The sequence below is a fragment of the Sus scrofa genome, chromosome 8 (assembly GCF_000003025.6).
Source record: "Sus scrofa isolate TJ Tabasco breed Duroc chromosome 8, Sscrofa11.1, whole genome shotgun sequence".
Lineage (NCBI taxonomy): Eukaryota > Metazoa > Chordata > Mammalia > Artiodactyla > Suidae > Sus > Sus scrofa.
Genome location: NC_010450.4, coordinates 110296654 through 110310938, shown reverse-complemented (window position 1 = coordinate 110310938; position 14285 = coordinate 110296654). Strand labels below are relative to the sequence as shown.

Here is a 14285-nt window from a genome sequence, read left to right as displayed (position 1 = left end):
TTCAGAGCTGAATTCAGGCATCACATCCTCGAGGAAGCCCCCCTTGACCTAAACCAGCTTTACCCCGATGATTAGGTCAAGTCCTGTTGTTTGCCGTCACAAAACCATGTATCTTATCTCTCTTTCATAGCACTTAGACAAAAGGAAGAGATTTATGATCCTGTGTATCAGGAATTAGGGTTTCAAGTGAGGAAACCAAAGCAAAGCAGACTATTTAATAATCCTCTTCTAAGACTCAAGGCAATACTTCTAAACCACAGAGAAAAGTATACATAAAAATATTATACTTAAGGGTTCTGAAAAGGGCTGGGAACTTTTCAGTAAATAAATATCAGATATTCTTTAGCAATAGACAATCTGGTCTGTCTAGACGCCTGCTAAGTATGTAATTTAAGACCTAGAAAGATTTTTAACAGTTGTTCCCAACCAATCACCTCAAAATACAGATGAGAAAAATGAATCTCAAAAGTGACTCTCAGAGGTCTCACAAATAGTTAATGGTAGAGAATGGGGTGGAATTAGTCATTGAACAACATCATGTATACTAGTTCTCCTATTTTTTTTTTTAATACATACCCTCTCTGCTTAAAATACTAATAGAAACAAAGCAATTAAATTCATTTGAGTTGGCTAATCTAGTGGAAGACTGTCTATCCTAAGAGGATGATATAGCACCAGTAAAACATTCCTAGAAGCCTTTAGACAAAGGGGTGATATGCTATTGAAGTTATATTATAGTGCAGTTTTATTTTCTTGTGCATGAGCTCTTGATATTTTCTCATTGCACTCTCTTTCTACCTGAAATCCTAAAAAAGGATCCTGGGAAAGAGAACCCCCTTCTTGATTTAATTTAAGACTTGAAGAAAGTCAAGTGCCCTACTCACCCATAACTCATTCCCAGGAAAGTTTGTTCTTAACCTTCTCATCCACCAACTGCATTTCTCAGACTCCATACTAACCTCCTCTTATAACCACCATATCCCTTTTTCAGAGAATGGTGGGAATGGGGGATATCATTGCTATGGCCTGTTGTTCCCTCTAGCCTACTAATTAACTCTTTAACCAGCTTTACTGTTTAGTTCTTTTCATAAAAAGGAGCACTAGGAGTTCCCCTCGTGGCGCAGTGGTTAACGAATCCGACTAGAACCATGAGGTTGCAGGTTCGATCCCTGCCCTTGCTCAGTGGGTTAACGATCCGGCGTTGCCGCGAGATGTGGTGTAGGTCACAGACGCAGCTCGGATCCAGCGTTGTTGTGGCTCTGGCATAGGCTGGTGGCTACAGCTCCGATTCGACCCCTAGCCTGGGAACCTCCATATGCCACGAGAGCAGCCCAAGAGAATGGCAAAAAGACAAAAAAAAAAGGAGCACTAATGGCCAGCTAATACCATAAAACATTGGCTTATAAACACTTGAGCTAAAGGGAACATTGACAACCATTTAGTCCAACAACCCAGTCTATGCAGGAATATTTTCTGAAACATCTTAAACAGAAGAGATTAAATTTATATTTATGGGAGTTCCCGTCATGGCTCAGTGGTTAACGAACCTGACTGGTATCCATGAGGATGCACATTCAATCCCTGGCCTTGCTCAGTGGGTTAAGGATCCATTGTTGCCATGAGCTGTGACGTGGGTCGCAGACCTGGCTCGGGTCCCGAGTTGCTGTGGCTGTGGTGTAGGCTGGCAGCTACAGCTCCAATTCAACCCCTAGCCTGCGAACCTCCATATGCCGTGGGTGCAGCCCTAAAAAGACAAAAGACCAAAAAAATTTTATGTTTCAATACTTCCAGTAACTAATTTCATGACCTCACTTATTTCATGATTCACTTATGTGATGCTCTGTCAAGTAACAAGAATGTTGTGTGAAGAACTCATGTTCTTCATTAACAAATACATGACTGTTTCAGTGAAACAAGTCTGTCACATCCTAAAACTTTGCTTTGGCAATTCTGTCTGTGGTGTGTGTGTGTGTATATTTTAAAACCTAAAACATGGAGAGTATATTAGTTAGGATAGAATGAGAATTACAAAATTTAGATTACACAGCTCATCCCTCATTTTTTTGTTCCTATAAAGTCATAGAATAGAAAGAAGATAGAAAAATATTTTCTTGCTATTTCAACTTCGAAACCATCTTCTTAAAGTGAAGCCATGGGGTAGTGGAGTACATTTTCCCTAACACCAACACAATAATTCACGTTTTAATATTCTCAATGATTACTAAAGCAGTAAATTATTGTGTTGCATGATTTGCTAGGCAACAGAGGGAGTAGCATCATCCACATATCTGTTGCATTTTTTTCCTTTCCACATTCTCTTCCTTTGACCCCATGTAAGAGTGTCTAAGCCAGACAGCAGACAGCGGCTCTACTATCTGATCTGGCAAACCCAGAAAGAGAATAACTTCCTTGGTTTTGTATACAGTGTATACTCGCTAATGAAAGGAGAACAAACAAAAAGATTTGTTAGGGCACTATACATAAAATAAACATATATATAGTTCCTACTGTATAGCCCAGGGAACTATATTCAGTATCCTGTAAGAAATCATAATGGAAAAGGACTTTGCTGCACACCAGAAACTAACACAGCGTTGTAAATCAGCTATTCTCAAACTTTAAAATGTTGCTAATTAAGTGATTTTTTTTTTTTAGTATTTATTTATCAGACATTTTTGTACTGTCAGCGAGTTGTTTTGTTCTTGAAATTACCTAGACTGCGGTAACTCATTATGATATATTTACATAAGAAATCTCTCAACTCTCTGTGTGTTAAATGGGATATAAGTAGATCCATCCGTCCATATGATGGGTCTAGGAAATTGGGTGTTCTGAGATTTAATTTCCCGGTTTTATTTGGCAATGTGCCTGGCAGTGAAGAGCTTTAAATTTGGCATCTGTCATTGCTTATTTTGGTCTAAATTATATGATCCTAAATACCATAAAGAATACTGCACAGGGGAAATCAGCAGTGGGTTATGAGAGTGGTAAACTTCATATTACCCTGTGCTTACGTCTGAATATTAGAGCTGTTAGCCAGATGCTTCCTGTAGACTTCCAGAGAGGCAGAAAGTGTGGTGCCATTGGGATCCAGAGGCACCGATGGTACATGTGCAGAAGATCCATAAATCACAGGCTATATTCATTTCATTTGGCTCCGTGTGATTCCACTGACTTCATGGTGGGTAACTGGGGTCTGCACCAGGACCCTCTCCCTTCTGTTCTCTGATGCCTTCGAGGTGCTGCCCATCTAGACCAGGCCCTGCAGTAATTTCACACACACCCCTAATAAAGTCCTCAGGGGCTGTCATGTATTTTCATGTGTTTGCTCTATTATCCCTCCCTGCTTGAGTCTTACAGATAATTGATGATGCTTCAGTTAATCATCTTTCCCCCTCTTTTGTTCACCAGGTACCTCAGCCTTGAAGGGGCTCTTTTATTGAGGATCGATGTCTTCTCCTGGGTAATTGATCACTGTAGGCCCAGGGACACTCGACTCATCATTGAGGGAGGGTGATCATCATGAATAATCAAAAAGCTGTAGCTGCGCTACTGCAGGAGTGCAAGCAAGTGCTGGACCAGCTCTTGTTGGAGGCGTCAGATGTGTCGGAGGAGGACAAGAGGGAGGACCAGCGGTGCAGAGGTGAGGTCCTGACGGGAGGCGCTGGGGGGAGGAGGGAGCAGCAGGTTTGCTCTCCTTTCCCCTGCCTGAATGACACGTTCTCATCTCTGCCCTATTTTTCTTCTCTTGGCAGATGACCACCGAGAGATGAGTGGATTTCTAGGGCATGAATGGGACATGGGCTGCGGGTGGACGGGCAGGGGAGGAAGCCCACTTTGTTGCAGTGAATTGCTGTCAGTTCTAATTTTAAGCTTCAGTAAACATGAGGCTACAAGAAACAGTTTAGTTCAAGAAGAACAAAGGGTCCAAGTGGGCTGATGCACGTAAATTTCACTTATTAAAAAATTGAAGCAACTTCTGAATGGTGGCACATACTTTTTTTCAAACTAGGCTTTTGTGCCTCATCAGTTTCCATAGACTTCTACAGTTTCCACAAATATGTCATCTCTTAAGTTCCATCTCCCTTTTTTGATCATCAGTACATTTCTCTTGTTTTATTTACATGTCATTTGTAAAATAAATCCACTCACACTAAGTACGTACTGTATCATTATCAGGATTTACGCATTTGGCTTTTCTGCTCATTCATAGTTTATGCCATTCATAGTTTTAGATGAGTCTTTATTTGGGAAGTTTCAATCACAATGTTAAAGCAACTCTAATTTTTTCTTTACCCTGTTTTGGAGTGGCAGCCTACTTACCTTGGATTTCTCTTTAGCATTCACATAAATTTTCCTTCATTTCTGTCAATTGTGTCCCTTTTTGCTTTTAATAGTTTTCTTTTTTTTTAGTGATGTGCTCTTCCTTACAGAAATAAGATTCCCATAATTCCCCATCTCTTGTTGTTGTTGATTATGTAATGGGGAAAGGTTCTAGAAGCATCTCTTCTCCACATTTTCCTGTATAGGCACATGCATTTTTACAGGGGAGCTTTGGGGTGCCTTTAGAAGTCTGATTTTTTTTGTAACCTGTCATCCGTGCTCTTTTCAAGACCAAATGCCTCGTGTCCAGTTGTTTCACAACCTTAGTTTGTGTTCTCTTTCTTTGCTCGCCAGATACATCAGTGTCTGGCTTGGCTTGCTGCAGGGTTGGTGCTAGTTCTCCGCAGAGACAGTGTGTTCTGTTCTTTCTCCTCAGTTTTTTTCTCTTGTCCTTTTACTACATCGTGCCCTTTGTTTCTTCAGCCCACATTCCTTTAAGCTTCCTAGTGAGCCCCCAATTGGGAAACATTTTCTGTTTCTTTTTCTTCCCAAGTACCTCAGAATAGGAGAAAAAGAAAAAATCACTTTAATTCCAGATAAGGCACATCATGACTGCAAAATCACTTAATTAGCCATGGCCCTTCAGGGAAGCTGCTTGGGGAAGTAAGTGATCAGAGAGGCAGGCTACTGCTCCGTCAGGGGCTGACTGCTGGGGTGGGTTGAATCTGATAAACCAATGTGGGAGGGGGGGGGCACTGTGTGCCGAGTTGTGCCAAACTCAGCATTTGCTGATGGCCACTGCTGCTGCGGGGTCCACCGAGCACCATCCACATGGTTGGCTGCAGTCTGAACACAGAGCCCGTCCCTAGGCAGGTGGTTTCTGAGCAGCTTTAGCTCGTGGGTCAGGCTGCCCCACCACCACTGATGTCGTCACCCGCATGTGCTCCCAGAGAAAGGCATTAATACAGGGTCACTTCAGGCGACAGGGCCAGCCGGCGGACTCGAACATGAACACTGTGGGTTTTATTCTTTTCCCTCCTCCTCTCAGCAGCATCCTTTTCCCTTCGAAATTGTCCTAATCAACATGAGTGACTAGCCCCAGCAACCACACTGAGATAGAGAAAGAACTGAAATCCAAACGAGATCTATTTTATATATTTTTAAAACATATTTCAGAGGCATCTTTTATTTCAGTAGTCCCACTGGACTGTCCATGTTTGGCATGATCTGTAGGGAAAGGCTGGTAAGAGGAGGCAAAAATGACTTGTGAAAAATAGATTTGCTCAGAGTTCCTGCTATGGCACAGTGGGTTAAGGATCCAGCATCATCTCTGTAGAGGCCCAGGTTGCTGCTGAGGCACGGGTTTGAGCCTGGCTCAGTGGGTTAAGGATCCATGTTGTGGCAGCTGTGGCTTAGATTTGATCCCCGGCCCAGGAACTTCCATATGCAATGGATATGGCCAAAAAAGAAAAAAAAAAAAAAAAAAGATTATCCTCATGAAGAAAGGTTGAAAATATTTAAAGCTATTTAGTACCAAAATAGAGTGCAGTTCTGTGAATCCAAAAATGACATTTCTCTTGTCATTTAACTGCTCCTTTGATGCCTGAGCTCAATGCTCATGGATAGAGTGTCCAAATAATTTATCAGTCAAATTGAAATACTTCCCTTTTTTTAAGGGCCACACCCACGGCCTGTGGAAATTCCCAGGCCAGGGGTCAATTTGGAACTGTAGCCGCCAGCCTATGCCAGAGCCACAGCAACACCAGAGCTTGCGACAATGCTGCATCCCCAACCCACTGGGTGAGGCAGGGATTGAACCTGCATCCTCATGGATACTAGTGGGATTCATTTCTGCTGCACCACAATGGGAACTCCCAACCCGAAATACTTCTGAGAGTGAGCAGGTGCTGCTAAGAAGTACTCTGTGATTACGTAGGACTGTCCTAAGCAAACAGAACTGTATAGTCATCCTATTCATGACTATTTAGAAGTATCTTTTAAGAGATTTTCTCAGAACTCCCATCATGGCTCCACAGTGATGAACCCGACTAGTATCCATGAGGATGCAGGTTCAATCCCTGGCCTCGCTCAGTGGGTTAAAGATCTGGCACTGCCATGAGCTGTGGTGTAGGTCACAAACGGGGCTTGGATCCTGTAGTGGCTGTGGTGTGGGCCGGCAATTCCGATTCCACCTCTAGCTAGGAACTTCCATATGCCACAGGTGTGGCCCTAAAAAGACCCCTCCCCCCAAAAAAAGAAAGAAAGAATTTTCTCTACATGTATATTGAAAACATTTTCAGAGGTTGAAGTGATGTCGGTGGTGGTAGGAGGAGATTGTGACCACATAGGTTCCCAGCTTCGTGGTTTTGCTTTCGCTGGGGGAGTTCCATTGCACAGAGGGTGCTCAGTAGTTCTGGATTACTGGATGGGGAAGGAGGTGAGGAACAATGGTTTTAGTGTGATATTTGTAAGTCATCCCTAGTAGCTGGTCCAGATCAATCATCCCTTGTCATGGTCCGTGCGTTATCCCCTTAAAAGCAAGCAGTCCTTCCCCATCGAGAGACTTCCTTACATTTGCCCAGCTGGTGGCAAGGACGTCATGAACATGACGTCAGAGTTAGGTGGTGTTCTTTCTCTTCCTCTTCTCCCCCACCCCCCTTTCTGTGTTGTATCTCTTTTGTCCTATTTAGCGTGTCTCATGTAAACAAATCTTTCTTTTAACCATCATGGTGTGATGTATAGAAGTGATAGGACATGATGCCTGTGTTCAGGGAGCTCACGATCCACTGTCCAATGAGAGGACAGATGTGGCTAGAGAGCAAGGTGGGTTTGGGAGCACTTATGAAGGGCAGCTCTATTCCACTAGGAGATCATGGTGGGCTGATGAGAAGTGGCAGTGTTTGCACTGAATGCTGAATGAGGTCAGTGGGCCTGGCTTAGTCATGAAATAATTGAGGGAGAGCAATGCAAACAGTGAGGACAGGATGTGCATAAGCATTCAAGAATTTTCTCCAGGGCAGTGGCCTGGTCCATCTTGTTTTTAGCAAAGCAGGGATGGACAGTAGGAAAGATGAAACAGACGAAGTGATTCAGGCAAGAATTACTGATAGTAAAAAAGAGGAAATCTATCTTAGGATCCACAGAATTTCATAACCAGTTAGATTCAGGGAGGAACAGAGGACAAAAAGTACTAACTTCTGGGTTTCAGACATGGGCACCTCAGTGAGTGGTAGTAGCATTCCTCAAAAGAGAGAATAGAGAGGGAGGGAAAGGTGAGGAGTTTAGTTTTAGATATGTTGAGTCTGAGATGTCTGCAAGACAAGCACATAGAGATTTAGAGCTGGCAGTCACATATACAAGTCCATGATCCCTTATTCAGAGTCCTGGGGGGGTCACGTGTGCTTCAGAATTGAGAAGCTTTTTTTTTTTTTCCCAGTCTTTTTTCCTTTTCTAGGGCCACTCCCTCGGCATATGGAAGTTCCCAGGCCAGGAGTCGAATCGGAGCTGTAGCCACCGGCCTAAGCCAGAGCCACAGCAATGAGGAATCCGAGCCGCGTCTGCAACCTACACCATAGCTCACAGCAACGCTGGATCCTTAACCCACTGAGCAAGGCCAGGGACCGAGCCTGCAACCTCATGGTTCCTAGTCGGATTCGTTAACCACTGCGCCACGACAGGAACTCCCAAAATTGAGAATTTTTTTCAAAATTGAGAATTGTGCTTCACAATTGAGAATTTTTTTTCAAAAGTTGGAAAGGGTAGTATAGTGCATATACTGTGTTATATCAACCCTCCAGTAGAAGCTGGGCTAGAATCTACAGTCAAACATTAAAATTTTCAGAGCAAAATAACTAATCTCACTAAGTAGGATTATAAGTAGCCTCTGGTCAAGTCAAGTCTGGTTTGGGTACTGAACTTAAACAAAACAAAACACCTTCTGGTTTCCAGAGCTTTCTGGGTTTCCCAAATTTGTACAGGAGATTGTTGACTTCTGTAATTAATTAGGTTTGATGTCTATTAAGAGATTAAATATATCCCCAATGGGAAACAAAGCCATTTCATATTAAATTGGTATTTTTTGTATTCATTGTCTATATTCAAATGTCGTCCACAGTGAAAGTCTGAGTTGAGGTGAGGTCTCAGAGAAGTAAGAAAGATGTCGTACAAACTGATTCTTTGCATTACCCAGCTGCCACAAGCCCCAAAGGCCATTCCATCTCAGTCCCTTTCTCACTTTACAGAGAAAATAATATTTCCTTCATTCCTTTCTCTGATTCTTCATGCAGAGATAGTCACTGAAGTGCTTCACTTCCTGCTAAAAACCTTTCTTAATGCCTGACTACCCCAGTTTACCTGTAGGGCAAAGTACACCAGGGCCACCCCTGACAGATAGCTTTTTGCTATTATTCTTTGAGTCAGAACCACCAGCTTAGGCCAGCCAGCAAGAGGGGGGAAGAAAAGAAGTTTGCCACTGAGGTGCTTCATCATAACATTGGTAACTCAACAGCCTTTTCTTTGACTGCAATTTCCTTACCTGAACTCTGACCTTTTCAGCTTCACTCCCCAGCGAGTTAAGAACCCTGATCCAGGAGGCAAAGGAAATGAAGTGGCCCTTCGTGCCTGAAAAGTGGCAGTACAAACAAGCCGTGGGCCCAGAGGACAAAACAAACCTGCAGGATGTGATTGGCGCCGGGTTGCAGCAGTTACTGGTAGGAAGAACCACACCACCTGTTCCTCTAACACCCCAGCCCCAAGTGAGGCATTTAGCCTCTAAGTGGGCCAATAGATTAAATTTCTTAGAAGCGTAAGACAGCCCCTACTGTTATGGTCAGCTCTGCCAGACTGACTATTGCGGCGGGGGCGGGGGGGAGCTTTTAGAAAAGCTTCACTTGCCTGTAAGATCTTCTGTTGGAAAGCCACATCAAGTAAAAGTGAAGGGTAGCTAGTGGGCCCAATGAGACCCTGTCCTGCCAAAATATTTGCATATCCTTGGTGGGCCAGAAGCAGTAGTTTTGATTCTACCATGCCTCATAGCATTTTTCTAAAAGTTGGGTAGCTTAAAGAAATAAATTCACCTCTATTCCATCCATGTGACTTGCTGTCATAAGCTGTTGGTCTGGCAGGTCTCTTTCCTGAGCCCCACCCAGGATAAATTCACTCCCTTATCTCCTCATGCTTCAGGCTATTCAAGTAGTTTGGGGCCAAAGTCATTGACATGTCCATTCTTCAGCTCAGTTATTGGAAATGAGGCAAACAGATACCTCCACCCCAAATAGGAGAGCGCCTCAAGAAGAACACATGAACTTAAGTTTGAGCTCAGATTTCAGCTTGAGATACTGGGGATGCTACTAGGTGTGCCATTTTCCTTTTTTGTAGTTGCCTCCCCCCCGCGCCCCATATTCTCTTAGATAATTATCAAAGATGAAAGTCTATTAGCTTGTATTTTTCTCACATAAAATACATACATTTGTCTGGAGACCAGGAATTACAAGCAATGATAGTATCCTAAAAATTTTATTTTATTGGTTTACATGGAAATATGCTTTGGGGTCATTCCCAAATAATTACATGGACATTGTCTTTACCTAGCAAAGCAAAAATCTATAGACACATAACAGCATTGTTGGAGACGTAATAGAAATAGTAATCCCTCCCACACCTTTCCCACCTTCCAAAAAAAAAAAAAAAAAACCAGACTGAGGTTAGGCAGACTGGGGACTATAGGCAAAGGAAAGGGATGACTTAGAAGACATTCGGTGTAGAGCATGTTTAAAATAAGCACGCTTGTTATTAGTGGAGAAGTGGAATGGAACAAAAACTACAGGGTTTACAAAATGCTCACACATGTGTCGTCTCATTTGATTTTCAAAATAGCCCTCAGTGATGATTACCATCATAATCCCCATTTTGCAGATGACAAAATTAAGGTGCAGGGAGATTAACTTGCCCAGGGGAACAGACCAGTGAGTGGTGGAGCTAAGACTCACAGCCCCTTCCTCCATCCTGCTCCAGTTCTCCCTCTAGAAGCCCCAAGGGATGAACTTGAGAAAGTAGAAGCCTGAGACTTGTTTAATGCAACCCGTAGGCTGTCCAGTAGAACTTTCTGCAGTGATGGAAATGTCCTCTATCTCCGTTGCCCAATACATTAGGCCCTGGCTATGTACATGGCTCTTAAGTACCTAAAAATGTGTCTAGCTTGACCGAAGAACTGAATTTCAGTTTCATTGAATTTTTAAAATGAACTTCTGGAAGTTCCCTTGTGGCACATCAGCTTAAGGATCCAGTTTTGGAGTTCCTGTTGTGGCTCAGTGGTTAATGAGTCCTACTAGGAACCATGAGGTTGCAGGTTCGATCCCTGGTCTTGCTCAGTGGGTTAAGGATCCGGTATTGTCGTGAGCTGTGATGTAGGTTGCAGACAAGGCTCAGATCCCGCATTGCTGTGGCTGTGGCCAGCAGCTGTAGCTCTCATTCAATCCCTAGCCTGGGAACCTCCATATGCCATGGGTGTGGCCCTAGAAAAGACAAAAAAAAAAAGGATCTTTTGCTGCAGCTATGGCGCAGAACTGTGGCATGGGTTCCACCGCTGGCCTGGAAACTGCCACATGCTGCAGGTGTAGCCAAAATAATAATAAAATTAATTTCTATGTAAATAGTCACAGGTAGCTAGGGCTACCATTTAATTGGCCAGTTCAACTCTAAAGTAGTGGTGCTTAACGTTAGACCTCCCAGCAATAGCACTAGCATCACCTGGAAACTGACTCGGGTTTTTGGGCCCCACATTAGTTTTACCGAAATCAGAAACTCTGGGAGTGAGAGCCTAGGAATTAGCATTAACAAGCCCTCCAGATGATTCTGATGCATGTTAGATTTTGAGAACCACTGTTGCAAAAAACCTAGGGTGGCGATTGAAGGGGAAAGGTGGAGAACCTGAACAGGGATGTGCGTGGAGAAGGGCTTGGAAAGCTCTGCGTGATTCAGCCGGTGGCTTATAAGAGCTTTATATGGCTTCCAAGGAAGGTGAGAGCAGGATGGCCTCACAGAGAGAGTGACCCCTGCTTTGACCTTTGGGGCTTAGAAAGCTCCTCTGAATTTCCAATATAGGCTGAGAAACTGAGGTGCAGCACGGTCACTATAACCAGGGTTTCACTCCTTTCAGTTCATCCCTCATTTACTAGATCCCCCGCACTGCATTCAAAGCTGATAGCGACATAGGCTGAAAAACTTAAAATGGTGTTTTAAAAACTTCAGGTCTTAAAAAACAAAACAACAACAGCCAAAGGAGTTCCCATCGTGGCTCAGTGGTTAATGAACCCGACTAGCATCCATGAGGACTCGAGTTCGATCCCTGGCCTCGCTCAGTGGGTTAAGGATCCGGCGTTGCTGTGAGCTATGGTGTAGGTCGCAGTTGCATCTCAGATCTTGCGTTGCTGTGGCTGTGGCGTAGGCCGGTAGCTGTAGCTCCGATTCAGCCCGTGGCCTGCGAACCTCCATATGCTGCTGGTACGGCCCTAAAAAGACAAAGAACAAAACAAAACAACAAAAACTTCAGGTCTTGCTGCATTTGGGGGTTAAGATGAGTTGAGAGACAAACTGATCATAATTTTGAGACTGTTTCAGGAGCCTATTCATTATTCCTTCTATTTTTCCCTCGTATGTCACAGATGTCTCAGTTGAGGGGAAGCACAGGCATAGAGAATTTAAGAAGTTTGTGCCCAGCTCACAAAATCACTCAGAGGCAGCTCTAAGAATCAGTGCATTAGGCTACTTTAGCCTGTAATGTGTTTAACCTGGGAGCTTTTTGAACTCTGAGCATCATTTTCTTTAGCTTTCCCAGCAAGCTGTAAATTAACCAACCACACCTCCTAAAGACTCTTGGGATGCTTTTCCATTGTGTCAGACCCCAAGTGCACAATTGCAAACCACTGTGTTTTATAAGTACAGAGAACTACAGCTTCCTATGAACTCGTGCTACTTTTAATATCTTAGCTTGTCAGGAAATTCCATGATTTGTTTCTGTTTCATTATCCATTGGTTTCAGTATTATACTTTACTGAAGCCGGATAGCCATGTTTTAATAAACAATTAATTGTGAAATTCCCTCCTTACATAAAAATAGTTAAAGGCTGCTGAGTTTGTCATTTCAGTTATCTCTTCTTATAGGTGTTTTTCCTAATTTAAATTTCCATGATTTTTTTCACCTTAAAATGAATCCTTCCCATGAAAAAGGTTCCCCTCCATTGTAAAAACTAGCATTATACTTGCAGTATAAACACTGTCTTTAGGTTAATTCCACATGTAACAGAGCAAATGCAAGCATAGAATTGTGCTGAGTGCCTGAGTTGGTAAAATGAAGGGTCCTTTCTAATGTTACTCTCTTAGGCTGATTCTAAACATCATACGTGTTTTGTGCTTTGCTTTCTGTTCTCCGCAGCCTCCCCCGTTTTCTCCCTCTCCTCCTTTCCTCCTGCCCCCGCCCCCCAATCTTTTCTCTTTTGGTGTGTGGCCACAGACAGAAATTTATGGCAGGGGCCAACCTCCTTTACACTCCACACAAAGCTTGCTGACTTGAGAGAGTTTGTCCGCTCTCTCCCAGAAAAAACACCTGCAGTATGCTCCCCAAGAAACCCGGAGAGATGGGAGATTAATGTGGCTGTAATAGCTGGGCAGTGTTTTGGGTATTATGCCCTCTCCCCAGGTAGATGAGTCTTTTCCGAGATGATACCAATTATTTATTGCTGAAACATCTGTTGATAACTGCAGCTGCCCTTGTGAAACAAAGCGTATCATGGGGTCACAGGCTATAGGGACCTAAAATCCTGCCTCATGCTAGTTTTAGACTATTCAGCAACACCCTCAAGTCCATGGGTTACCATCATCTTGAAAGTCTCGGCGTGCCGTAGAAAATACTTTGTAAACACTGCCCTGCCCTGCCCTACAAGCTTTGAAGTATTATTTCATCTTCATCGGTAATTTATATTCCAGTGCCATTGTACTGTGGGAAAAAGAGGGGGAACTTTTTTGTTTTCCATTTAATTGTATATCGCCTGACACTTTGACCCATATTATTAGTATTAGTCAGAAAAAGGATTTTCCCCCTCTCTTATTTAAAAATAAAATTTCAAGGGAAAGTAAGCGCTCCTTGAGCTCTTTTCACTCAAAACAATGTTTACACTCTGAGAGGGAAAGATGAAAAGCACAAGCAATTTTTTTCAAGTGTGGGAGAAGGGCATTTCAGTTTTGAAAGAGAACAGTAAGGCCCTTATAAATATCATTCAGCAAAACCTTTGATGGATTTTTCAAAAAGTATTGAAAGCGTTTAGCGTTAGCTTTCTGTTTAGCTTGGTTCGGGGCAGACGCAGTAGAGTTCTAACAGTAAAATTGTCCTTGCTTGTGAGGTGTGGACACGAAGGCATTGGCCTCAGTGTGATTGCCAACTTTTGTGATTTCTTCAGTAACTTTCACTCTCCTGAAAAGTGTGATTTCTACATGATGAAAAGAAAATATGAGGACTTCCCACTGTGGTGCAGGGGGTTAATGATCTGGCTTGTCTCTGTGGCACTACCAGTTCAATCCCCAGGCCTGGAGCAGTAGGTTAAGGATCTGGTGTTGATGCAGTAGGTTAAGGATCTGGTGTAGATCACAGATGCAGCTCAAATTTGATCCCTGGCCCGGGAATTTCCATATTCCATGAGTGCAGCTGAGAAGGAGGGAGGGAGGAAGGAAGGGAGGGAAGGAGAGAAAGAAAGGAGGGAGGGAAGGGAGGGAAGAGAAAAAAATGGGAACTTTTGAAAGGGAGATAAAGGGCATGTTTGAATTTGCATGTCAGTAGCAGACAGGGTTGCAAGGCCAAGAATTGTTTCATAGACAGTGGTTTTGAGCATTCCCTGCAGATTGAGGGGTCCTGATGCTGGGAGGAACCGGCCTCTCCCCAACCCTGTTTATAAGGGGGCAAGAAATCTGAA

General features: G+C 43.3%; 1 protein-coding gene across 1 annotated transcript in view; it reads left to right on the top strand.

Moving 5' to 3' along the window:
• Positions 1–14285, top strand: part of ALPK1 (alpha kinase 1) — a 126782-nt gene that overhangs the window by 57063 nt on the left and 55434 nt on the right. Inside the window, 2 exon segments of the mRNA XM_003129245.6 lie at positions 3412–3643; positions 8878–9032. Of these exon segments, the coding sequence (XP_003129293.5) occupies positions 3523–3643; positions 8878–9032 (276 nt within the window). The 5' untranslated portion in view covers positions 3412–3522.